The sequence below is a fragment of the Podarcis liolepis genome (genome assembly GCF_965112155.1).
Source record: "Podarcis liolepis genome assembly, chromosome: Z".
In the NCBI taxonomy this organism is placed as follows: Eukaryota; Metazoa; Chordata; class Lepidosauria; order Squamata; family Lacertidae; genus Podarcis; species Podarcis liolepis.
Genome location: NC_139570.1, coordinates 27990032 through 28015743, shown reverse-complemented (window position 1 = coordinate 28015743; position 25712 = coordinate 27990032). Strand labels below are relative to the sequence as shown.

The 25712-nt window shown below is 42.6% G+C and overlaps 1 protein-coding gene across 5 annotated transcripts in view; it reads right to left on the bottom strand.

Annotated features, from left to right (window-relative positions):
- The window catches only part of LOC310698165 (vascular endothelial growth factor receptor kdr-like), a 195084-nt gene that overhangs the window by 82587 nt on the left and 86785 nt on the right, over positions 1 to 25712 (bottom strand). For all 5 annotated transcript variants that reach the window (XM_083484968.1, XM_083484969.1, XM_083484972.1 and 2 more), the window contains exons 7-10: positions 23342 to 23507; positions 20643 to 20760; positions 20101 to 20279; positions 7970 to 8120 (exon numbers count right to left, since the gene is read on the bottom strand). In XM_083484968.1, coding sequence (XP_083341094.1) covers positions 7970 to 8120; positions 20101 to 20279; positions 20643 to 20760; positions 23342 to 23507 — 614 coding nt within the window. The remainder of the gene's footprint in view (positions 1 to 7969; positions 8121 to 20100; positions 20280 to 20642; positions 20761 to 23341; positions 23508 to 25712) is intronic.

Here is a 25712-nt window from a genome sequence, read left to right as displayed (position 1 = left end):
TACTTGCAATAAACTACCTGAACCAGTGGGGGGGGGGAATGATAGACAGAAAGGCACTGGTTCCTTCTCTTTTAGTAACCACCTGTTGGTAAAGGAGACTTATAGACTTATTCTCCTAGTGAATTAGCTCAAGCCAGTTAGTCCACGTGTGATTCCATTTTGGCCACATGTAAAACCCATCCTCAGAACGGCTTTCTTTGCCATGAGTAATAAACATTACGTTTTCTTTATACTTTCAAGCAGTTTCACCAGACCATTTCTTTCCTGTACACTGCTGCAATATATTTACCAAACTCCAGAAAGTTCTGGGCCCAATGCCAGCTTACTAAAGCTACAGGAGGTTTCTGAATGAAAGAACAAAGGCTCAGGCCAACGTTAACAGGCATGCCTTGATCCCAACATTGCAATCAGGAGATTTCCATGCTTGGCTGTACATAATCTAGTTGCATTTGGATGATGAAGGACTTCTGGAAATGGTGAAGACTGAAAAATCTGTGTAAGGTGCTGGTACTATCACTAGATGGGAAAAACATAGGGCAAAGACTCTTTTAATCCAATGTTTGGCTAATTTCCAGCAAATACACATGGGAAATGAAAGTATTGAAAATGGAGTGTTTCTAGCCTTAAAAAATCTATATGGGAAATCAGGAATTAAAGATCAGATTCAGAGTTACAAAAAATTGTTTTCTGCTTGATGAAGGGAAGGAGATTGTTCTATGAAACAAATGGAATTATTGCTAAATTTGATGGTCAAATTAAGCATTGCTGGAGGAAATCTAGACCACCACCCTGTTATTACAGTGACAACCATATGCTTATGAGAAGCCCACAAGCAGGAATTGAGTGCAACAATACTCTTCCCACTTGCAGTTTCCAGCAGCTGCTATACAGAGGCACGAATGCTTCCAATGGTGGAGGAAGAACATAGGCACCCTAGTTAGTAGCTTATGTATTTTTTACATACTGCTTGCACCTTTGCCAGAACAGGGTACCAAATAGGTTTGGCATCATTGGGCATCTGCCAAGGACCACATCCCAGGGAGGGGCCTTTCCAGAGTCCTCTTGGACTGGCTCACCCCTCTTGCTATCTCTGCATGATCACCTGCCCTCTCTGAGGATGTGAGCAGTGATAAGAGAAAGGGAAAGAACAAGGAGCTTCCAGTTTGTCTTACACTACTTTGGGTGGTTCTATGGACTGGGCCAAGAGGGAGGATCAAACAAGCAGATGTCTTATACTAATTCAGGTCATAGGTCCACCTAGATCAGTACTTCCTACACAGACTGACACTAGCTCTCCAGGGTCTTAGGCAAGGGTCTATCTTTATTCTACCTGGAGATGTCGGGGATTGAACATTGGGACATTTTGTATGCAAAGCAAATGCTTTAACTACTGAGCTGTGGCTCTTGAGAGGTGGCAAGAAAATCAGTATTGATGACAGTGGCAAAGATGAGGTAGGCCCACACAGTCCTTGGGACTAGGCCATTGACAATAAACAAATGAAACACAAATTCAGTTATTATTAGAAAGATAAATATAGAATACCTATTCACCAGCACTAAAAACTGCCCTTGAACAAAAACAATGGGGCAGCTAATTATTTTAACAATATCAGGTAAATAAGGTGATTTTATTATTATTATTATTTTGCTACAATACAAACACCTTTCCATTTAAGGAAATTATGCCACAACTTAATAATGGAGCATCTGTTTTGCAAACAGAAGGTGCCAGGTTCAATTCCTGGTATCTCCCTGAAGGGTGGGATGTCCGCTGACAGCCGCTACCAATCAGTGCAGACAATACTGAACTAGATGGGCCAAGGGGCTGCCTTAGTATAAAGCAGCTTCCTCGGCCCCTGTAATTTCCTGGTGGCTTTTGCAGTTTCCTTCAGACACAATATCACTCAATGAGTGCAAAGGGGACAGAACTCTCTGTACGAAGATTGAACAATGTCAGAAAATCAGGACATTAGAAAATAAAAATGGGAGCAGTGGGGAGTGGGGGTTGGGGGAAATGAAATAGCAACAGGAAATGAGGGAAGGGGTGTTTTTCTCACAAGAGGCTTCCCCTCCAGCTTCTGTAAGGAAAGATAAGGCTACTTTGGAGGTCAAGTGGAGATACAAACACACTTTGCCATTGTGTTTAAAGTGATAGAACCAGAAGCTGGGCATTTTCATTATTTGGCTGAGTTTACACGCCTGAGGTCAGCAGAAACACTCAAGATTATATTACTCTGCAATCCTGTTTGTCCATTGAACAGGGTGGGCCTTACATGTGAGTAAGCCTAAAGAGGACTGGACTGTAAAGATGCTTAAATCCCTACTTGTAAGGCAATTTGCATGCAAAATGTGTCGATGTGGCATTTTAGCTAATGCATTGCCATGGGAAGAATGCCTGACTTGTTCTGGATTATCTAGACAGACTTCAATCTGGTTTCAGGTCCAGTTTTAGCACAGAAACAGCCTTGGTCAGCCTGATAACAACAGATGAGATGCTGTGCAGATGTTGCACTAGTGTCTTGAAGCAGTAAGGCTGAAAGGGAGTCAATAATCTAAGGTTAAATGCTGGTAACGACTGGAGGTGCTTTGGGTGGGAGCTTCCAATATTGGGTAATTATGTGGATGATCTGTTCTGGGAGGGGTTGCACTGAGGGAATGGGTTTGTAGTCTGTGGGTACTCCTGCAGTGGTAGTCAATGAAGCTTAACTTAGAGGAGACCTAATGAAATTAATGAGCATGAATAAACTGCAACCATTAATTTCAATAGGTGTATTTGTATTGAATTCCAACCTGTCACTGGGGTCTCAAGTGGCATGTGGCAAGGAGTGCTTATGCCAAGCAAAACCAGCATTCACACAAGTTTAAAGCACTAAGATTCCACTATAATTCTCATGCCTTCTCACAAAGAATTCTGGGAACTGAGTTGGTGCTGTGAGTTGTTAGGAGACCCTGATTCCTGTCCCAGAGTGGTTTAACAATCCCCCCTTCACAGGAAACTCTGTGAATTATAGCTCTGCAAGGGAAATAGGGGATCTCCTAGCTACTCTCAGCACCCTTAACAAACTGCAGCTCCCAGAATTATCTGGAGGAAGCCAGACAAAGTGGTATTATAGAGCTTTAAAGGTATGGTGTGAATGTGACCTTAGGCTGAGTTGCCAGTTATGGCAAAAACAGGCAATGCCTCTGGTATGCAGGGTCAGTTGAAACAAGAGGTAGAGTTCTATATTAGCAAAATTCTTCACCTGTAATTTTTGACATTTTCAATGCATACCAAAATTCACATTAAAAATGCCTACTTTAAGGCAAAAAGCACACAAAGATTCATATTTTAGGAAAACATACACAAGTTGTTTTTAAATGCAGACTGATTCCCAAATTCGATGGGATGTACTTGTGTATGAACACATGCAAAACTGATCAGAAATAAGACTGATAGCATCAGTCTATCATGGGAAAACTGGAATTTTGTCACACTTCCTTACACTCCACCCCACTCTCCATATTTCTGTTTTCTTTTTATTATTTATCCCTACCCAAACCAGGGGGGCATCTAACTAACATAGATTGAAATAATGCGAGGAAATCAGATCCTGTCATGGGTTGCAATAAATCTGTTTTATTACTGATGCGCACGCACACACACACACACCAGGAGGTTCTCCTGGCTGCTCCTCCAACGAACTATCACCAGCCATGACCTTGGACAAATTAAGCTGCAATCTCAACTTCAAATATTTTTTCCATGGGTGTTCTTCAAATGACAGTAAGCCTCCCCATCCCAACAAAAACATCAGAAAAGAGACAAGAGGGGGCCCATTTGGCTCTTTATATTCCCCCATCTGTCCTTTATTTTTAAGGGTGGAAAACCTGACTCCAGCCTCCTTGCTGCACAGAAGGGTGAAAGTGCAGGAGGAGATGTTGGGTTTGGCTCCCAGACATCCCTCCTGGTGCTCACCAAGGGGAGTGCTCCCCATTCAGGCCTGAACCAAGGCATCTCTCCATGGGTTGCTCTGCTAACATTTCAACAGGAACAAAGGAAACTTGTCTGTTTGTTTAGAGAAACTGCGCCGAACAGCACCTCATGCCTAACTCACTTAATTCCTGTTTGGTAGATCTGGGATTCTTTGTCCCTCCTCTAACCCCACACAGAGAAATAAGGCAATTAGGGGGTTCCTGTATCTTATGCCTGCCGGGCAATATGTTTTGAACAGTGAGTGAAGTCAAGGATAAGAATCTGCCCTTCACATGCATGCAGAAGAGGCATGGGGATCTGGTGCGCCAGGCCTGCACAGCTGCAACCCACCAAGACCAGCCCAGCTCACAATTCTGAGCTGTGTATGGTATGCTCCAGGGAACTGGGCTGAATTCACATGGCAGTTTATTCCATTTCCTTGACCTCTCCCTGCATCAATTATGGTTTTTCTTTGTTCATGGGGGAATGTGGCTCTCAGGCTGAAAGGATTCCCCCTCCTAGATTTCAGCCTGTATCAGCAGAAGCAGAACCTTGTCATTGTGGCCAGTAGCAACTCATGAATTTATGCACTTTTAAAGCCATCTGAGTTGGTGGGTGTAATGGATTTAGGGGTTGCTCGTGCGTAAGTTGCCGCCACTGCTGGCGAGATTACCTGGTTAAACCCTTTCTGACTGAACAGCCTCCAGCATCTTGACTGTCTCAGTCGCTGGCAGAATCCGTCAGTGGGCGTTTCTTGAACCTTTTCCAGCATAAAAGTTGTTTGACGCCAAGTCTCCTCCTACTCTCCCTGCGCGGAAGTCTTATGCGCAGGGAGGGTGTGGGCAACGGAGTACCCGTACTCTCTCCGCTGGTCTCCGGCAAGGAGTCTTGGAGCCTCCTCTCCGATTCCCCCATCTGCCCCCCTTCTCCACTGGTGTTACGCTGATTTCCTTCCCCAGCAGATGGGCTGCCTCTCTCCCTACTGGGACCCTCTCCGGCATCCCTCTGGAGCCTTCCCTCCGCCTCTAGCTCCGATGGCAGTTCCCTGACAGTGGGCATTGAGAGTGAGGAAGAATGGGGACTAACCAAGGGGTTAAGTGCTGAACAGTGTTCTCTATAGCTAGCTGAAGCAGAATTAAGACCAGTGGCAGACTTTGGGCTCTCACATTTCAGCGCAGCCCTGTAAAACACAAAAATTCAGCGCCCCCATCTCTCCTGCTTCATTTTACTGCATTGTTTTGGTGCCCCCTACAGTGTGGCGTCAATGTGACTGCACCAGTTGCACCACCCAAAAACCACCTCTGATTAAGACTCATAGGAAGAATCATTGTTTCTTTTTAAGACAATTGTATTGTCTCAGTTCTGTCACTAACAGACATGTAGAACACTGTGATCATATCGGTGTTCAAAATTGTGGGAGATATGCAGTCAAATCTAACAATGCATTTTCTTGCTAGTTGGCATGTGAAAGGATTAAGACCATAGAGCTGTACTGCCAATAGGCAGACTCAGAGAATAGAAATGCAATTGGTAGAGAAGACTCAATGTGATGTCAACTCCCCTTCACTCCTGGGAGGGAAGAAGCAAAAGAAATACCATATTTACTTGAATCTAATGCTCAGCATTTTTGGCCAAATTATGTTGCAAAAATTAAGGTGTAAATTAGATTCGCTGGCACATTTACATTCACCAGCAAATGCTTTTTTTGGTTTCAAGGTTCTGGAAATTGAGGTGCGTATTAGATTTGATGGTGCATTAGACTCAAGCAAATGCGGTATTTTCGGTGCCTTCTCTCTCTCTCTCTCTCTCTCTCTCTCTCTTTCTCTTCAACCAGCCATGAAGAAGGACGTGCCTCTAAACACTCCAGCATCAGGCACCTGCCAGAAGCAGAAGCTGTTTTTGCTGTAAACACAAGTATTTAACCTGCATTTACTTTTAATGCTGTTGCTGCTAAGGACAAATGCTTGACTGTGAGTAAAATATATGTTTTAAACTTACTTTTCAGTCTGTAGCCTGTTTCCTTGATAAACCTAATTTCTTTGCTTTCACTTAACCTGCTTAAGATGGAATTTAAACTCTGCTCAGCCCCACATTTTAAAACTCAAGCAATAAGTTGATTCTTTTATCTGTCTGTTAACCCACACATGTGGCTCTGTAGGAGGATAAAATATAGTTAATTATATCTCCTCACCTGCCTAATAAAACCCATCAAAATATTATTGGGCTTCTGTTGTTTTGCCCATTTGTTCTTTTCCCCTTAACATCTCATCTTGGACTGCCAGAATCTACAAAACCATCTTGGTTTCTGTTCTGGCCTGAAGACCCTACAACAGACATTCTGTAGGTGCCTATTTATTTGCTTCTGAACAGCTGTTGCAGTTGGAATCTCTGAAAACTTGAAAACTTCACAGTGGGGTGTGTGTTTTTTGTAGCTGTTTATTTGGGGGGGGGTTCTTATCCCTTTGGAGTTACCGGTAATTTGGCAATTGGGGAGCTTATTTCAAAGTTAGAAAACTGAGATCAACTTCATAGTTTTATGTTCACTGATATTCAGTTCTGTCAGAGGGGAAGCGTTTAAAAAACCCCTGAGGTTCAAGGAGTGGAGCTTAAGAGCTCAATGAAGATTCCTGGGGAAGGAGGTGAAGCCTGTCCTTACTAGGCGACTTATCTTCAGCGCAGGGTTCTTTATCTCCGGTGCAGTCAGCCGCTCAATCCCTCCCTCCAAGTGGAAGGAAGCAGAGGATCCTGGAGCTGGAAGAGCATGCTGGGAAAAGGGGTCATTTAAATTTTGGGATGGATGTGGGGATATATGGAAATAGATCCTGTGCAAAAAACACCTTGGCTTATAGCTTCCCAATATGAATAGGCAAATCTGTCAATTTTGGTTTCTCAGATGATGCTCAGAGCTGGGGTTTTCTAATGTCACCAAGCTGCAAAAAAAATGTGTGTAGGTGGAAACACTACTGGCTGTGATTATCAAATGCAGGCAGAGCTGGAGGTGCCGCTTCCTTTTCTATCCTATCCTTAACTTCTAGTTGGTAAAAGTTAACTATCTCAAGATGATGATGATGATGACGCAAGTAATTATGATAGTATTTCAGACAAATCCATGAAAGAGAGTGTCTACTAGCCATGATAATAAATGGAACTTCCATGCCCAGAAGCAATATACCACATTTCAGATGCTGCATGCAAACTATAGGGAAATATTGCTAGGGATTTTTGTTATGTGAACTGACTTGACTTGTATTCCAGGGACTAATGCACAGATCACAACGCAGCTCTCCACTGTATTGCAAACTATTTAGAATGTTGCAGCACAGTCCTGGGCTCAAAAAATATATGCCAAAAAGATGCATATCTCAGAAGGAAATGCATGCAAAACTGCCTATTTTAGGAGGCAGCACGTCTCTGAATACCAGAGTTGATGTTGCTAGCAGGCTTCCAACAGGCATCTAGTTGGCTGTGAGAATAGAGCGTTGGGCCAGATGGCCTTTGGCCTGATTCAGCAGGGCACTTCTGATGTTCTTATGCTAGGTGGAAATGTGTATTTTAATCTGTTTTCCAGAAAACAGATTAAAACAAACCTATGGACCACCACATGTGAAACTGACTAGGAAAGAAAACAGAAAGATCCGTCCACCTGTAAGGGTGCTTGTGCAGTGGTGTAGGGTCCTGTTGGCTTGCCAGTCATATCTGGCTGATTGGTGGGGGAAGCCAGATGCCAGACTAGATGGATGCCTGAGCAGGGCATTTCTTGTTTTTGACCCACACAGTCTTTACCAATTTTCTTCCAAAGCTTAAGAGTTGAAGAAACACCTTCATAAATTAACGTCCTGCAACCTTTAGTTGCATTAGAGGAAGCCTTAGCTCTCTTTCCAGGACTTGGGTGAATAATGTTTCATATATCACAGTTTTCTGGCATCTTCAGTACAGAGCCCCATGTTAACAGTCAGGGAAATGACTTGTGGGCAAATGGTTATTGATTCAGATCAGCACATTACAGTGATAACTTACAGGTTGTCTTCATGACTGCATGGCTCCCATTCCCAATGTATGGTGGGCAGAGGATTCCCACTTGATGTGCACTGGAGGCTCTGCTCTCCTCCTTTTGTGACCAGCTCCATTTTAGAAAAATCTGTCTCCTTTTCATAAATCCTGGGTCTCTCTGCAAAGAAAAAGGAAATTTGTCAAAGAACCATTTTCTCCAGAAAACTGCAGTTAAGCAGAAGAAAAAGATCGGTGGAAAGAACTTTATGAATCATGCATTCTGCCATAGCATCCAGGAACTACAAACTGGTCTGAGAAGCCCATGACACACCTCACTGGCCAGGCCCCAGGCACTCTGAATGTTTTTGTCTTGCTGAAATTTGTCTTTGATTTATGACAGTCCACCTATGCCCCCCCCCCCCAAAATCAGGATGTTGTACACCAGAGATTCTAGGACACTTGATTAACTAAAATTATATCCCACTCCTCTGCCCAATATCTAGTTAGCAGGAGCAGATCACAATACTGTGCTGGCACCCACAAATTTATTTAAAAGTTGAGTCTCAGGAAATAAATGTTTTATGCCCCCCTCAAGTAGTTTAGTTGAGGAAATGCAGTGATTGATCACATTTTCCCAAGCTCTGTTATCTTGGTATAAACATGGAATCAGGTAGATGGTGAAAATAAGGAAGCTGTCAGGGTGTTGGGGAAAAGGCCATTGCTCAGTGGTGGAGCATCTGCTTTGCATGCAGAAGGACCCAGGTTCAATCCCTGGCATCTCCAGGTAGGGCTGAGATTGTTCCCCATCTGAAACTCTGGAGACCTAGAAAGCTGCTCCCCCTCAGTGTTAGCTATACTGAATTAGGTAAAGCAATGGTATGAGGCAGTTTCCTGTCTTTCTCCTATCTAGGTACTAACCAGGCCTGACTCTTCTTAGCTTCAGAGATCAGATGAGATTGGGTGTGTTCAGGGTAGTACAGTGGTGCCTCGCAAGACGAAAAGAATCCGTTCTGTGATTCTCTTCGTCTAGCGGTTTTTTCGTCTTGCGAAGCAAGCCCATTGACGGATTAGCGGATTAGCGCTATTAGCGACTTATCTGCTGATCGGGTTAGCTGATAAGCAGCTTAGCAGCTTAGAAAAAGCAGGGGAGGGGGAAAAACCCGCAGGAACTCGCAAGACATTTTCGTCTTGTGAAGCAAGCCCATAGGAAATTCGTTTTGCAAAGCACCTCCAAAACGGAAAACTCTTTCGTCTAGCAAGTTTTCCGTCTTGCGAGGCATTCATCTTGCGGGGCACCACTGTACAGTCGTAGACAGCTTCCTGTGTTTCTGTGTGTACTTTTAAAAGGCGACCTGTATCATTCCACACAAATGCAGAATTGTATGCAATGTCACTCCTCTCCATTGTCTCCACTGAATTCCCACCAAAATATACATACCGCAGGATCAGTCTCAGACATCATAAACTACCTATGAACAAAGCACAGCATGTTCCTATGAGCGCTCATCACAAGAAACACCAGGAGACTTAGTCTCCTCTAATTTTAGTTTCCTTAGAATGAACACAAAATAAAGAATATTACTTCTTTTTTCTTCCTCCTTCCACTTAAAAAACAAAGAAATAAAAACAAAAGAGGCTGAACTGAAGGCTCTCTGACCCCAGAAAAAAGAAATGGTTCTGAGTTTGAGGTGAAAAAAAAGTCACCTCTCATTGTGCATGGATGTTTTCCCCCATCCCAAGGCTGATTCATAACAGGAAATCGAACAGATGTATCCCTTTTATACCCACAGTTAGAGCACCTCTGTCCAATTGGGGGCAGCTGCTGTACTTTCAGCCCTTTCGACAATGTGCGGAACGGTCCACAAATTAAACTTTTTCGTTTTCTTGTCTTTGCTCAACAATTTTTTCTCTCTCATCTTGTCAAGCAGGCCCCTGCCTGGCAATTTCCTCCACCGTTCAGCCCTGCCTAGGTGCCCTCGTTTCTAAGGCCTAGAATGGGGAACCTCTTTGCCTTGGTAGCCACTTGCAAACCTCTAAGGCCTTTCTATACGGTATGGTATGGCTCATTTATATGCCACTTTTTAGCCCAAGCCCCCCAAAGCTGTGAACAACATAGTGTGCATCTCCAGTTAGAACTGGGGTGCAGAACCTCCAGCCTGTGGGGTGAATGCAGTGCCTATCTGCCCATGAAACAAGGTGAGGCTGTTGCCTCAGGGCAGAAGGCTCTGGGACGGCAGTTCCCTATCCTTGCCTCAATATCCTGAGATTGTCTGGGTCTTGATTGCTTAGGACTTTCTAGAAAGAAAAGAAAGCATTTGTTTGTATTTCAGAATTAAAAAGAAATATATTAAAATAATTCATTTATATTTTAAACTTGTGATTAGGGATTTGGCAAAATCAAAGCAAATGAACACGATATTCCTGTTTTCTCTCTCTCTGAAGGAATCAATAGAACAACAATTCAAATATCTGTTTTTAGTAAGTATTACCCCCCCCCCCACTTTAGGGTTAATTAATATAATGAATAGCATGATTCAGAAACCCCTTTATAACTCCAGAATAATTTTTATATGCATTTTGTTATTAAATATTACTCCAACCCTGATAGTGAAGCAAAATGATTCATTGAATAAAATAATAATTTCTGGGGAAACAAATGAGTAATTATTGACTTTAAAATGAAAAATGGGACTATTGAAAACATTTTAATTCTTTATGAAACAGAAACAATGGTGGGTTGTGCACATGCATATAACAATTATGAGGGGCACATTAATTATGAGGCAGAGATAAATAGTATGAGAATGAGTGACTTAAGGAAGTGCTTTGTGGGAGGCATATATAATTCTGTTTTGTTGTATGCTAGAGGGATGTGATTGCTGTATAAGGAGTCAATCATAAACTGATAAAGAGGTTACCATGGCAGCAACATTTCTTAAGCTACTGAATGAAATTAGTGCTTTGCTGAAATATGACACACACACCCCATTTCTGAGAAATATATTTCCATTTTTCTGCCTCCCTCTCAGTTCAGTTTTAGAATTTCTTTGGAATTTTGATGGGTGGAACACAGGAACACAGAAAGCTGCCTTATACCTAGTCAGACATTGGGTCCATCTAGCTCAGTGTTGTTGAGGCTGAGTTGTCCCTGGTGTCTCCAGGTAAGGTTGGGAAGACCCCTGCCTGAAATACACGAGGGCTAGAATGCTACTAGCCCAGAGATGGGTGGAAGGAGAAACACCAACAAAAGAAGAATGGCAGATGACACTGATGGAGTATGCGGAGATGGAGAAACTGACGGGGAAGAACCGAAACCAGGAAGATCAAGTATTTTCTAAAGACTGGAGTAAATTTGTAATTTATTTAAAAGACCGTTGTAAACAGTTAAAATCTTTGGCAGAGATGTAATTACACTTGCAATGTGGAATTATTTATGGTAATGATGGTAATATAATAGATGGATAATGGTAATGGTAAAGGTAAAGGGACCCCTGACCGTTAGGTCCAGTCGCGGACAACTCTGGGGTTGCTGTGCTCATCTCACTATACTGGCCGTGGGAGCCGGCGTACAGCTTCCGGGTCATGTGGCCAGCATGACTAAGCTGCTTCTGGTGAACCAGAGCAGCGCACAGAAATGCTGTTTACCTTCCTGCTGGAGTGGTACCTATTTATCTACTTGCACTTTGATGTGCTTTCGAACTGCTAGGTTGGCAGGAGCTGGGACCGAACAACGGGAGCTCACCCCGTTGCGGGGATTTGAACTGTCAACCTTCTGATTGGCAAGTCGTAGGCTGTTGTTTAACCCACAGCGCCACCCGCATCCCTGGATAATGGTAAAAGATGCAGCAAATTTAAACTTAAACATGGAACCCATGGAGGGAGGGAAGGAGGTCCGAAGCTTAGAAAGAACCTTTTTATTTTTAATGTTTGAAATGGTCATGTTTCATATGTATAAAATTATCAAAAACCCAATAAAAATTATATACATATATATAAAAAGAAATACGTGAGGGTTGCTGCCAGCTGGTGTTCAGCTAGATAGACCAATGGTCTGAATCAATATAAGGCAGCTTCCTCTGTGTACATAATCAAACTGGATTCTTCAGTATCTCCTTGCTGTGGCTGATGTGTAGCAACAGCCCATTTTTAACGAATTCCAAGATCTAAAAATAACTTGAGTTGCACTTTAAAAATCATGCATCTCCATCGCAAATTTAATAAGACAAGGACTGTGAAATGAAGCTGCTTTTACAAAAAGAATATTTCTTTAAAAGAGTGAATGGGGGGGGGGGGGGGAGAGATACAACCTACCACATCCATCTGGTGTGAATTCAGAGCTTACTAAGTGATACACTTGCAAAAAGCTAATGCAAGGTGAACGGGTGTAACCAACATCTTCAGGCATCTTCAGGCACAGAAGTAACACATTGCCACAAATAGCAAATGTATGGATTTAGCATGTTGGAGGAATGAAGCAGCAAGCATACAGAGGTGCAACAAGTTCTCTGGCAATGTTCATTTCAGCCCATGACCCCCAAATCCAAGCTAGGATAGCAAATGCCAGAACTGTTTTGACAGTAGTCTGTTGGTAACTTTGACGAAACTAGAAAACTGTTCCATCTCTTTTTCAGCAACTGGGTGTGACTGTTAGGCACTTTTGTAGCAAAGGGTATATTGCTATAATTAATTTCCAGTTAAGATGTGTGCCATGCTATCCAAAATATGATGGTCAAAAACTGCAGATGGGCCTCAACTCACATAAAATGGAGTCAGTTTGCATGTTTGTGTGCAAATCACCAAATGCTTAATAAAGAAGTGATGAAAAGTTGAGCTGACAGTCATGCATGTGTAGACAGGCCCTCTGTGCATATTTTCATGCTGTGTGAAAGAATAACAAGGCTGCTGAGCAGTGGGCAGAGCATGAAGGGAGTTGAAGGAAAGGAGGACGAGTATCGGGGGATATGGAAAATTCTTCCATCATCAAAGACATCCAACAACTTCTTCCTCCACTCCCACATTTCCTTAGCTCCATCTGCCAAATCACAGAATAGCGTCAGCTCAGGCTTACTGAGTCTGCAGGTGTCTCTTGCATGGTACCCTGCTAGCGTTACAACTCTAGCCAGACAAAGAACTCCAGTGACGCAGCGGGGTAATAGACTTGCCAAGTGATTAACCAGAAGTGTGTTTCTGAACACAATGATGCAGTTCCTCTTTTTTCAGAAGGGGACAACATGTCAAGGGGCGATCGACACCTGGCAGCAACACTGTTATATTACTGGCACTAGGCAAGGGTATTTTAGCTTTGCCTGTTATTTCAGCAGGAACAAAGGATGCTGCTTTTACACTGTTGGTCCACTTAGCTCAGTGCTAGGTAGGCTGTCCAATCTGACTGGCAACCGCTCTTCAAAGTACCAGACTGGAGTCTTTCCAGAGACTGAACCAGGGGACCTGCTGCTAAGATACAGCCCTCCCTGTTCCAGCATTTCAATGACCTTTTTTTGTATTTTGTCCTGGTTTTGTAAACTATTCTAGAAGCTCAACTGAATGGAAGTGCCCAATTTTAAAAAACAAAATAAGAGGAAAATCCACATTTGCTGTGCTTCTAATGCAATAGTGGAAACCTGTGGCTCTCCAGCTGTTGTTGGACTCAGCATGGCCAATGGTCATGGATGATGGGAGCTGTAGTCCAGCAACATCTGGACGATCTCCACCCTCACTCTAACAGCAGTGCGAGCAGCAGGAAGCAGCTGGTGAACATATTTTTCTCCAAGCTGTGAAAAGCATTACTAGCTAATGTCTGCATGTTAAGTTTCTGTTAAAGGCAGAGGAATATATGTGGGTGTTACCACCCTTCCAAAATACAACAGCTGCCTCTCCTGGCACACTCCCTCCCAAGCCACCCTCCTGCCACAACTAAGGATAGATTAAACCTTTGGAGTTTGCCAATTGCAAATTCACACTCTTCAAACATACTAAACATGCAATGTCAAGTGTTACCCTTGTCTTTGGGTTAAAGTGTTAAAGGGCTTCAGGTCTGCTTTGATGAAAGGTGTAAAAGCTGACCTGAATAACAAAAGAATTTCCCCAGTGCTCCACTTGAGAGAAGAATCAAGGAAGGGTGTTTTTTCCTCCTTTGTTCTATACCTTTCAAATTTGTTGGTTTTACGCCACAAAACTCTAGGGCCTTAAAAGAGGATTGGATAAATTCATGGAAGATAAGGCTATCAATAGCTACTAGCCATGATGGAGGCTATGCTCTGCCTCCAGTCAGAGGCAGAAATGCTTCTGAATGCCAGTTGCTGGAAACCGAAGGAGTGGAGAGGACTCTTGCTATTGGGTCTCTCTTGCTGATTTCCCAGAATGGGCTTCTGGTTGGCCCCTGTGAGAAGAGGACGCTGGACGAGATGGGCCATTGGCCTGATCCAGCAGGCTCTTCTTATGCTCTTATTCCTTGTCCTAAACCCTTAGAGAGCTGCTGCCAGTCATTGCACACAGAAGCATCTTTTTTAAAAAACCTACATCTGCTATTGCAAAAACTTACATGGTCTGCTTCATCAGATGCAGTAACACTAATTAATTGGAGCTTTCTTCCAGTTTTAAATAGCAGGTCCGTTGCATTGCACTGTATGGTTTCAATCACTGGTTTCATTTTATCAAATAGGTTTACATATAAATATAATGCAATAGATGTAAACCAATTTGATAATTTCGTTGTAAAGGTGAAAAACATTATAGAAGTTTCCTAAATAAACATATTAACAACTTTTTAAGAAACATCAAATTCTGCTGAATATTCAGATTTTATAATTTGGATTTAGTGGTTGAAATCTCAACACCCACACACCCACCCACACGAAACCATATCTTAAATTTTGAAGTCAAATCCAAAACTTTGATCAGGTTGCTTTTTGCAACTCCTCAAAAGGATGTTTTCTGATTGATGAGTGAAGGTATCACAAATATCTGCCAATTTTTATTACAAGACCTCTTCTGCAGAGCAGAGAAGGCAGTAAGATGGCTGCAGTCTGTTTGTTCCATTTTGTAAAATGGTTCAACAAAGTTTCCAATTGTTTTACAAACTGAGAATAATATGCAGCTAGCTTCAACTGAAACGCTGCCGTTCTACAAAGCCTTGGAGAAGACCCAGAATATTCTGTTTATTTGTTCTAGGGTGAGAATTAAAAATACCCTTACCAGACCATTAGTAGTTTTTAATCCTCCCCCCACCCACCTTTGCTTTGTACTCAAGTCTAGAGTAACCATTTTCTCCCATGTTTTTTCTCCTTCTTTCCATTCTTGGCTCACCAGGATGTATAGTTGCCAGCTGTTTGTTAAGATTCCCTTTTGTTCACTCTCTCCCCTCCTCTCTAATATTTCATGACATTTGCTGCCTGAAACTTTGGCTCTCAACAAGAATTTAATCCAACAAAACAAAAACACAGCAACCCACCAGCTTCTTGGACAGCTCTTAATGTGCAAACATATAAAGGAAGAATGGGTTTATATATAAAAAAGGGGTCCAGTGGCCTCCAGGAGACTCAAAGAGACCTACATGCAAAGCAAGCAAGAGGGTTATATTCCTCATGCCAGATTAAATTCCATCTGTCTGTAGAGTGGGTTGGAAACATGGGTGGCCCAAGCATAGGGCTACTACATGTATCTTTATACAGGAAGTTTAAGGAGGAACGGACTTTGCAACAATCCTTACATTTACGGATCAGTGAATCCATCAATTCTGGTTTACTCAGGTTCTCACATTCCAACCGCAAGTCCAGTATGCCTTATTTCCATATTAACTTGCAATTCCTTTTATATTTTTGTAGAAGTCCACACAAAACTTTGGCTGTTTCTCCTCATGTATGCAAACAACACCCCCCCCCCATTAATACAGCAATCCATCAAGTGCTTATTACAGTGGATCAAACAATATACAAAATATAAAATGCAAAATCAGAGTCTCTGTAGGGCCAATGATTATTTATTACTACTGACAAGCTAGGAACTAACAATCGTAAGTCTGAGAGATGTGGCAACATCTAGATATTTGCCATTATAAGAGAATAAGTGAGTTCCGGCACCTCTTTTTCTAGAAAAATAGCACTGAATAGAACATATCCATTATAGTAAAAGTAGTCCTCAATAGCCCTCTCTTCCATGAATTTGTCTACTCTTCTTCTAAAATCACCCAGGTTGGTGGCCAGCTCTATATGCTGTGGGACAGAGCTGAATAGTTTAACTATAGGCTATGTGATTAAGTACCTCATGTTGTCTAGGATCATTCAAGAAACCCCTTCATTAGATGGTAAATTGTGCAATACGTTCTTTTCAGCACCTGAAGACATTCTTATTTAGACAAGCCTGCCCATAAGTTTCCAAGTTTGTATGAGTTTTATTTTGTTTTTAGTCTGTTCCTGTGGTATAAACTTTCTGTATGTTTTAAATTACCGTATGCTTGCAAAATTATTGGGGTGGGGTTGTTGTTGCCTTTATCAGTATTAATTCTGTACCTTTATTTCAGATCTTCTTATGATTTATGTGGAAATACTTTAATTTATTTAATTTGATGTTTAATTTATTGCTTATGACCACTTCTGTTTTGTTTGTAATTATGTATTTTTCCATGTTGTTGACTGCCTTGTGCATGGTTTGAACTATGGAAAGGTGGCATGAAATTAAGTATGCAGGCATACTTGTACTTTTTATGTACTTTTTAATTTTAATGGGTGTTTTTTTTTTGGTAAACTGCTTTGAGCATTTTTTCTACAATTAAGTGGTGTATAAATTTTCTCCAAGGGACGCGGGTGGCGCTGTGGGTTAAACCACAGAGCCTAGGACTTGCCGATTAGAAGGCTGGCGGTTTGAATCCCCGCGAAGGGGTGGGCTCCCATTGCTCAGTCCCTGCTCCTGCCAACCTAGCAGTTTGAAAGCACGTCAGAGTGCAAGTAGATAAATAGGTACCGCTCCAGCGGGAAGGTAAACGGCGTTTCCGTGCACTGCTCTGGTTCGCCAGAAGCGGCTTAGTCATGCTGGCCACATGACCCGGAAGCTGTACGCCGGCTCCCTCGGCCAGTAAAGCAAGATGAGCACCGTAACCCCAGAGTCGGCCACGACTGGAACTAATGGTCAGAGGTCCCTTTACCTTTACTTAAATTTTCTCCAAGGTTTGCCATGTCAAAATGTTGTAGTGACAGTAAAAGCCACATCTGAGAGGACTTACAAGTACTTAACGGATCCACCAGTAATGATGTAGACCACACTTCCAGATATTTTGGACTACAACTCCCATAAGTCCCAGACAGGATGACCAATGGCAAGGAGTGTTTAGAACTGCCATTGAGCAACATCTGGAAAGCCGCAGGTTACCCCACCTTCCATACTACATAAATATGGGAGCACTGCATGCTAGGTGCACACAGGCGGCAGGAAATATGTCAATTTCAGTCTCCCTCAGCATCTTGTTTTTCCAACCTTAAGTTCCGTTCTCTACATTTCCACATCACTTTGAAATTAATTTATCTTTTAAAAAGTCCTCATGAAAAACCACCAGCATTTTAGTTTAAATTTCTCCTACTATACTGTTTGTGAGCAATTTTGCCTAATGCACAAACACACGCATAAGGAGCCACCCTATTCTTCTGACTGTAAATTTTTAGAACTGCTTTTAATCTTGCATTTTTATATTGCTGTAACATGCCCTGGGACCTTGTGGTGAAAGGTGGGCAAGGAATATTGTTACTCCTCTTTCAGTTCCTTCTTTGACCCACTTCTACAACCAGAGGATGTCACTATATCTTGTAGCAGTAGAGAGGAGTTTCAAGAATTTGGAACACCATGATATCAGGAAATTAGTCAGTTCTAGCAAACATTATATAGCAGCAAGGCAGGAAGATTCTGTGAGCCTCGTGTTGCAATAGCCACATATGTGTTTACATCACGGTTAGTTTATCCCTAACAAACCTGTTTGCGGGGGTGGGGAATGCATCCACATTCATAACAAGAATAGTCATATTACTATTCTTGTTATTGCTATTATGATTATGATTACTGTAAGTCACATCACAGGGAAAATAAATCAACACCAGAGATTCCTTTTCAGATCATCTTTTTTGGAAGAGCAATCTGTTGCTAAAACTTATGAAGCACCTGTTGTTAATTTCTCTCCTGCCCTCTACGTGCAGAAATATTTTTTCAGTATATGAATGATCAGCATTCTTTGAGCTGGAACGGTTGCGATAAGCAACATATTTACAGTAATTGCAATAATGATCCCAGTTTAATTCATGCCACCATGCTGATGCATGACAAAAGAACAACAGAGAGCACTTGGGCATGAAATCGTAAACAAATACAAATACGAAAAGCTTGCAGAAGCATTAACGGAGATGAATTGAATGGATTGTAGCCAGCACACAAGAAACCCTTTTGTTAACTGCCTGTGAATTTCATGCCAACTGATTTGTGTTTGCATCCCTAGTTACGGACAGTCAATTCTTTAACTAGAAAATAATTCTGTCTTGCACACAACATGCAAAAAAATCCGTTAGCCATAATCCACACGCCATCCAACCAATACTAAACAAAGCCATGAGACAAATGTTGATATATCAAAATCAAACGGGATTTCTTGCCCTGAAAAACTTTGATGGAAAAAACTTTGGCAGCAGAAATACAAGCACTGCAACAGACCTGCAAATAAGGCCCCCAGTCCTATGAGATGCTGAATTAAAGCAGAAGCTCAAAAGAATGGACATAGCAGACCTTGCCTTTCTTGTATACTGAATTTATTTGTCAATGTGTTACTTGCCTTTCTAGTTACTGAATTACTGAAGTGGTGTAAAACAATTTCAAAAACGCTACCCCAACATTAAAAGCCAAGCTATGGTGTCAAAATGAATTAGCTCACCCAAATTCCCAAAACCTTCTTTTCCCAAAATCTATCAGAAATTTCCTGGGTACTTGGCTATACACTGGTGTCTGTATTTGGCATGCTATGGCAGAAGCGGTGGGAACCTTTTTCAGTTTGACTGTGAGCCAGTGGGGTGGGGAGGAGAAGCAAAAGTGGGTGGGACAACAGATGCGACTCTTATTTATTTTTATTCCAGCCATGCAAAAGTCAGAGCTTTATACATCCGCACACCTCTCTGTCCAGGCAAGCAAGAGGCACCACCAAAGTTCAAAGACACTTTTCAGCCTGGCAAAAGCACTCAGGAGCAGGAGAAGAAAGCAGTGGGCTTGGGAAATCTTGAGGGCAGGACAGAGAGACCTATAGGGCCACATTGTCCCTTGGACAATGCTTCATCCCCTCTTACATATATCCTGCCTGTCCTTCAAGGAGCTCAAGGCAGCATATATGGCTCACCCCATCCCCATCTTATCTTCACAACAACCCTGTGAGGTAGGTGAGACTGAGAGTGTGGGAATCGGCCCAAGGCCACCTAGTGAGCTTTATTGGAATTTGAACCCGGACCTTTTCAGTCCACACTTCCGCTTATCCCATGCCTAGAAAGCATGGGTCCAAGCAGTTTCCCACTTGCCCCATACTTTGTAGGCATGGGTCTGAGAAGTTTTGGCTATGCCCCACTGCTTTGCCCTGGAAAACCTGCTCTGTAGCACTAAATCGGAAAACCCAATTGCCGATCGCTCAATTTTAGCGCTAAACTGAGGGTTTCCCCAGGGGGCAGTGTTGGGTCAAAGGGAACTGTGGATGGAGCCCTAAGTCCAGCACTCTAGCCACTACAACACACAAGCTCTGTGTCATTTATTATACAGTAGTACCTCAGGTTAAGAACTTAATTCGTTCTGGAGGTCCGTTCTTAACCTGAAGCACCACTTTAGCTAATGGGGCCTCCTGCTGCTGCCGCACCGCCGGAGCACGATCTCTGTTCTCATCCTAAAGCAAAGTTCTTAACCCGAGGTACTATTTCTGGGTTAGTGGAGTCTGTAACCTGAAGCGTATGTAACCCAAGGTACCACTGTACTGAAATAATGATAGTAATAACAGCTATAGCAGCAGGAGCAGGCAGCTCCTTGGATAGATGCCACATGTTTGTACATCAATTATACAAAGCATTTGGCCAGAAACTGCTTGCCATTCTCCTTTGCCCTGGAAACCAGAAACAGAGGAATAAGCTGGTTATTTAGATCTAATAGGTGCTTACCTAATACATCCAGCTCGACAGTGTGTTGTTCATGGACATTATGCTTAGTGTTGCTCAGGGTTATGGTGTAATTCCCAGCATGCTTTGGTTTCACGTCCCTTATGATGAGCCTGTATTTCACTGGATCTAGTTCATAGCAGTCACTGTTCGCATTGGTCAGCTTCTTGCCATCCTTGTACCTATAATGTCCAGCAAGAAAGATACCAATTGAAAGATAGAGTAAAGGGGAACAAGGGCAATCCCATTATAGGGTTACTGAGACTTATTCTTCTTATTCTTTATTAACATGACTTCTATCTAACCCCTTAATTAAAGTTTTCTGGGCAATGTACACAAAAATGGTTCAAAACAAACAAGGGATTGGGAATACCAAATGCCAAACAAAACACACCACAGCACAGATTTAAGCACTGCAATTAAGCACAGGCAAGCTTGAGTAGACCTGCAAAGAACTGCTGTTAGATTGTTATGCTTTCCTCGCCCCCCCCCCCTTGCATCAGCATTTTCCTTCTGTCAATTCAAAGTACCTCCTTGGTTCTTACCAGGTCACTATGGGGCGGGGGACAGCTTGAACCTTCCAAGACAATTTCAGCATCTTTTGCCCTTCGATAACTTCATAGGGATTGATTTTCTTAAAGGAAACTTTGATGAAAGCTTCTCCTTAAAATAAACAAGAAAAATTGCAGGCATGAATCTCAAATTTGCTTTTTTGCAAAACAATAGTAACACAACGGATAATAAAAGCTGTGGAGCAGAAAGCAAGCAGATGGACTGGCCAGCCAGAAGTTAGTATAAAGTAAGAATAGGAAATGATGCTGCCATTTGAAACATGTGCTTCATTTTTTAATTAATTTAAACCTGCAGTTGATTTTGATCCCTAAAGGACACATGATCAAACTATTTGGAGAAAGGAATTTACAACATCTGCCTTCCTCACCTACTTTTGTGCTTTTACCAGCTCCAACATTCAATATCACTTGGTGGCAGTAGCCATAAGATATGGTGTTACGACTTCCTGGGTGCTGGATTTTCCACTGATACACACAGAGCTGTAGAAAGAGCCATGGTGGCTTCAGGGCACTATAAGGAGGAGGGGCCCCTCCCCTCATGGTTGTGTTTTAGTTGAGTGCAGGGATTGTGGTGCAGGGAATGGGTGCCTCTGGCAATTTCAAGTTATTATTTCTTCCCATCTAACACACAGTTCTCCACATTTCCACATCCGTTTGGAATTGTTTTTTGAAAAAGCAAGTCCTTGTGGAAATTCACCAGCATTTGCAGAATTTGCAAGCAATTTTGCCTAACAAACATTTTTTTGCAAAGCATTTTCTGATTATAAAATGCATTTTGTATACTATTTTCACTAATTATGCATTTTTTAATGCATAGTTTACTCTAGTACATGCATTTTTTAAAACCAAAACCAAAAAACCAAAACATTACCTGGCTAGAGAATTGCATTGCAAGATTCAAAAAAGTGTGGATTTCAAAGGTTGGCTGTGTTTCAGTTCTCATATTGCAGTGTTGGCCAAACTTGGGTCTCCAGCTGTTTTTGGACTACAATTCCCATCATCCCTGACCACTGGCCTGTTAGCTAGGGATGGTGGGAGTTGTAGTCCAAAAACAGCTGGAGACCCAAGTTTGGCCAACACTGCCATATTGTTTCAGAAAGTGTGAATTAATTAGGTTTGCCTATAAATGTGAACTAGAGCAAATTTCTCCCCCATCGTTAGTGTGGTGCTGTTCCAAGGTAAGTACATAAAATGGTTGGGGAAGTAGTTTGAGTCTGATCACTTCACAGGTGGGAGCTGGAAACTGGTGGTTGATTACTAGGGTGAAAAGACAGATCCTCAGCTGTAGAGGATAACTCTATGAATGTGAACAAGTGATTAGGTGTAGGATGTTAGGCTTTTATTGATGTTGGTGGGGCCCTAGATTGGATTTGGTTTTAGTCTTGTAGCTAGGTTGCCAATGTGGTGGGGTGGTCTATTTGTATATGCTTCCAGGGGGTGTTGGGACCAGTAGCTGATTATAATGAAGCACAGCGGGTTTGCAGTTGTGCGTGAGCCCAACAGCTGGCAAATATGTACAGGTGTAGTTTGACTGAAGTATAGGTGTGTTTGGATCATAAAGAAGGCTGATCGCCGAAGAATTGATGCTTTTGAATTATGGTGCTGGAGGAGACTCTTGAGAGTCCCATGGACTGCAAGAAGATCAAACCAATCCATTCTTAAGGAAATCAGCCCTGAGTGCTCACTGGAAGGACAGATCCTGAAGCTGAGGCTCCAATACTTTGGCCACCTCATGAGAAGAGAAGACTCCCTGGAAAAGACCCTGATGTTGGGAAAGATGGAGGGCACAAGGAGAAGGGGACAACAGAGGATGAGATGGTTGGACAGTGTTCTCGAAGCTACCAGCATGAGTTTGACCAAACTGCGGGAGGCAGTGGAAGACAGGAGTGCCTGGCGTGCTCTGGTCCATGGGGTCACGAAGAGTCGGACACGACTAAACAACTAAACAACAACAACAACAATAGGTGTGGTTTTGGGTGTGCAATTTTGTGGGGGTATTGGGTGAATGGAATCCTATTTTATGGATTTTGATGCTTTAATTGCTTTATATACTGTTTGTTAATTTTGTTCTTTATACCTGCTTTGTGAAAACTTTTTTCTGATGAAAGGTGGTGTATACTTGAAATAACAACATTTAGGCAGCAGAGACATTTTCAAAATGCCCACCCTGAGCAAAGGAGGCCAGCTGTTGGAATGCATCATTCAGCTGCTCTCTTTGCAGATGGGTACTCTTTTAAACTGTTGAATCAATGAATTTCTCACAGTACATAATTAGTTCTTTTATGACACATACTGTTTGGGAACAACTGCTTTAGATCAAAGGCACACACACAGTCAAACAAAGATCTCCAAAGGGCAAATATCCCTTTCTGTACTATTCTTTTTTAAAAAGTGTGGCGCCTGTCAATGTAACAACATGTCACAGAAACCCCTGGAGTTTCTTGAATGCCGGCTGATGCAATCAGAAATATCGAGTGGTAAATCATTTCCTTGACTTTAGGCTGCATATATGTGTCAGTGAATGTTTGTGATGTTGATTATGATACAGTTGGGGGGTCTGTGAATTGCTGTAAACTGATTGCTGGAGTGGACAGGTGGACTCTGCCTCCACAAAAAGAAGTTGCTACTTTCTAACCAGTGTAGATAGATAGATAGATAGATATCATACGTACTGTATACAGTGATGTTGGCCTCTGATTTTAATTGTGTTGTATTGGCAATTATGCCTCTGCATACATACAACCCTCTGTTTTCCATTGTAACATTCTTGATGACCACATTAGAAGAAGCTTTATACACTGGCTCACTTAGGTCGAATGTATTTTCAGCCTTGGTTTCCTAAAGGGAGCAGAGTGGAGACAGAAAAAAACCTGCTATAAGACCAGTTCAGAACAGCTCAAGCTGAAAGTAACACATATCCAGTCAAGAACAGTGAACTACAAAGGCAAATCTTAGATTTTCTAAACGTTTCCTCCTTAAAAAGCCATGAATCCAACAATGTAAAAGGCTAAATCAGGTGAGTCCTCAGACTCTTGGTTCTGAAATGTGACTTTTACAAGCTCCACCCTCATGGAATTTTAGTGAACATGAATTATTAAAATGAAAAATGGTATTCAATTGCAAAATGGTATTCAGTCACAATGATATTTGGACCCTCAATATTAGTGCAGCTCATTCCTATAACAATGACAGAGTTAACTACCAGTGATGGTGGTGCATTACAATGTAGGATGGGCTAGAATCAAAATTCAGGCCAGAACCACAGTTTGGGAGGGAATTTCCTCCTGAGTGGACACAGGGCTTGCCACTTTCTGATGGGTTTGGGGCCTGTGTCTGAAACAGCATGAGAGGTGGGCGTAGTATGTGCCTTTGTGTGCAAGATGCCTTGAAGGTGGGAGGCAGGTGGTGCAAAGACAACATAACTCTCCTTTGCTGTGCTGAAGGCCTCAGAGCAAATTTGGCAAGGCTGAGCAACACATCCAAAGCACATCTATGAGCCATGCTAGATCTTCTCTCAGATGCTCAAAAACCTCTAGTGAGGCAAAGGGTGGTGGAACCATTACTCCATTTGCTCATCAGCAGCCTTAGGGCAGTGGTATCTCCAGGTCTTTCTGTCTGTGACCCAAATCCTCTAAGATGGAAAGGGAACAAGGCCGTCTTACCCATAGGCATTAGGGGTGTGGGGCACCTGGGCGCCGGGCTCACAGGGACACCAGGCTGAGAGTCCGGGGCCCGAGAATTGAGTCTGGGGAAGAGCCCACCCGTTGGTTAGAGCACCACGGCAGGCTCTTCTGCGGGCAGCTCTGTGCCACGAGTTTGAGGGCGACTGAGCCAGTGAGATGCTGACGCAGCCAGCAGGCTCTGCCCTCCTGCGAGCCTGGGACTGGACAACCGGGGGGGGGCGGCACCGGGTGGATCTTTGCACCCCGGCGCCACACATGCTTAAGACAGCCCTGAAAGGAAATGACTGCAACAAAATTAGTATATCAGGGGATTTTAACCCAGGCTTTATTTTTCTGCATACCCTCCCCACTATCCTGACTAAAAACACAATCTTAGCAAACAACTCATCAGAATGGACTGCAGATATATGGTTTAATCTGCTGGTCTATGAACCCTTCTGAGGGCTCACTACTCATACATATGAGGCTGCTCTCCTTTTTATTGTTTTGACATTGGAAAGATGCTTGAAGCAGCTTCAAAATACAGTACCTGTAGCACACAAGGTAAACATGCTTGTTAAAATGGTACAGGAAGTGACCTTATGCCACTTCCTGTATAATTCTATGCACAAAGAGCCATTGTACATACAATGTACCTCCATCAGTATAAAATGGGGCAGCCATTTTGTTGTATGTAGAATGAACCGTTGTGCATAGAATTACACAATAAGTTGTTTCCTGTACCATTTTGAAAAATGCTTTCTTTGCTGTGCAGCTGATGTGCTGGGCTTTGAAGCTACTCCAATAAGATTTACAGTGTTAAAACAAGGAAACAGAAATTCACCTCATAAGTCCTCCACATCTGTGCATGGGGGGAGGGGTTATGGCTTTTTCTTTTACTTTTTAAGGATTTGTACAGTTATCCCCCCCCCCCCAAATGCACATGGGAACAGACAGGACATACTTTAAGACAGCCATGTGTGGAACCAGAAGAGAACAAACTGAGGCAGATTTATCCATCCCTAGACATGATGCTGGATTCTTCCATAGAGCTTTGCTCAGTGGTAGAGCAGCTCCAGGTAGTCCTGACAGAGACACCTGTCTGAAACCCTCACGGAGGCTGCCAGTCAGTGTAGACAATACTGAGCGAGATGGCTTCATAGTCTCACATGATATAAGACAGCTTCCTATATTCCTATGTACATTAGCTCTCTCTGCAAACATGTAGAATATGTTATGCCTTTAAATTTACTCAGGATTTTCAGTGGAGCAGCCATAATCATTTCTCTTCCCATCAAAATGTACTACCACCAACCCAAATATTTCTGTGCATTCCTAGCAATTCTGAACTGATGCTAGAAAGCAGGCAGATGCTATTGGG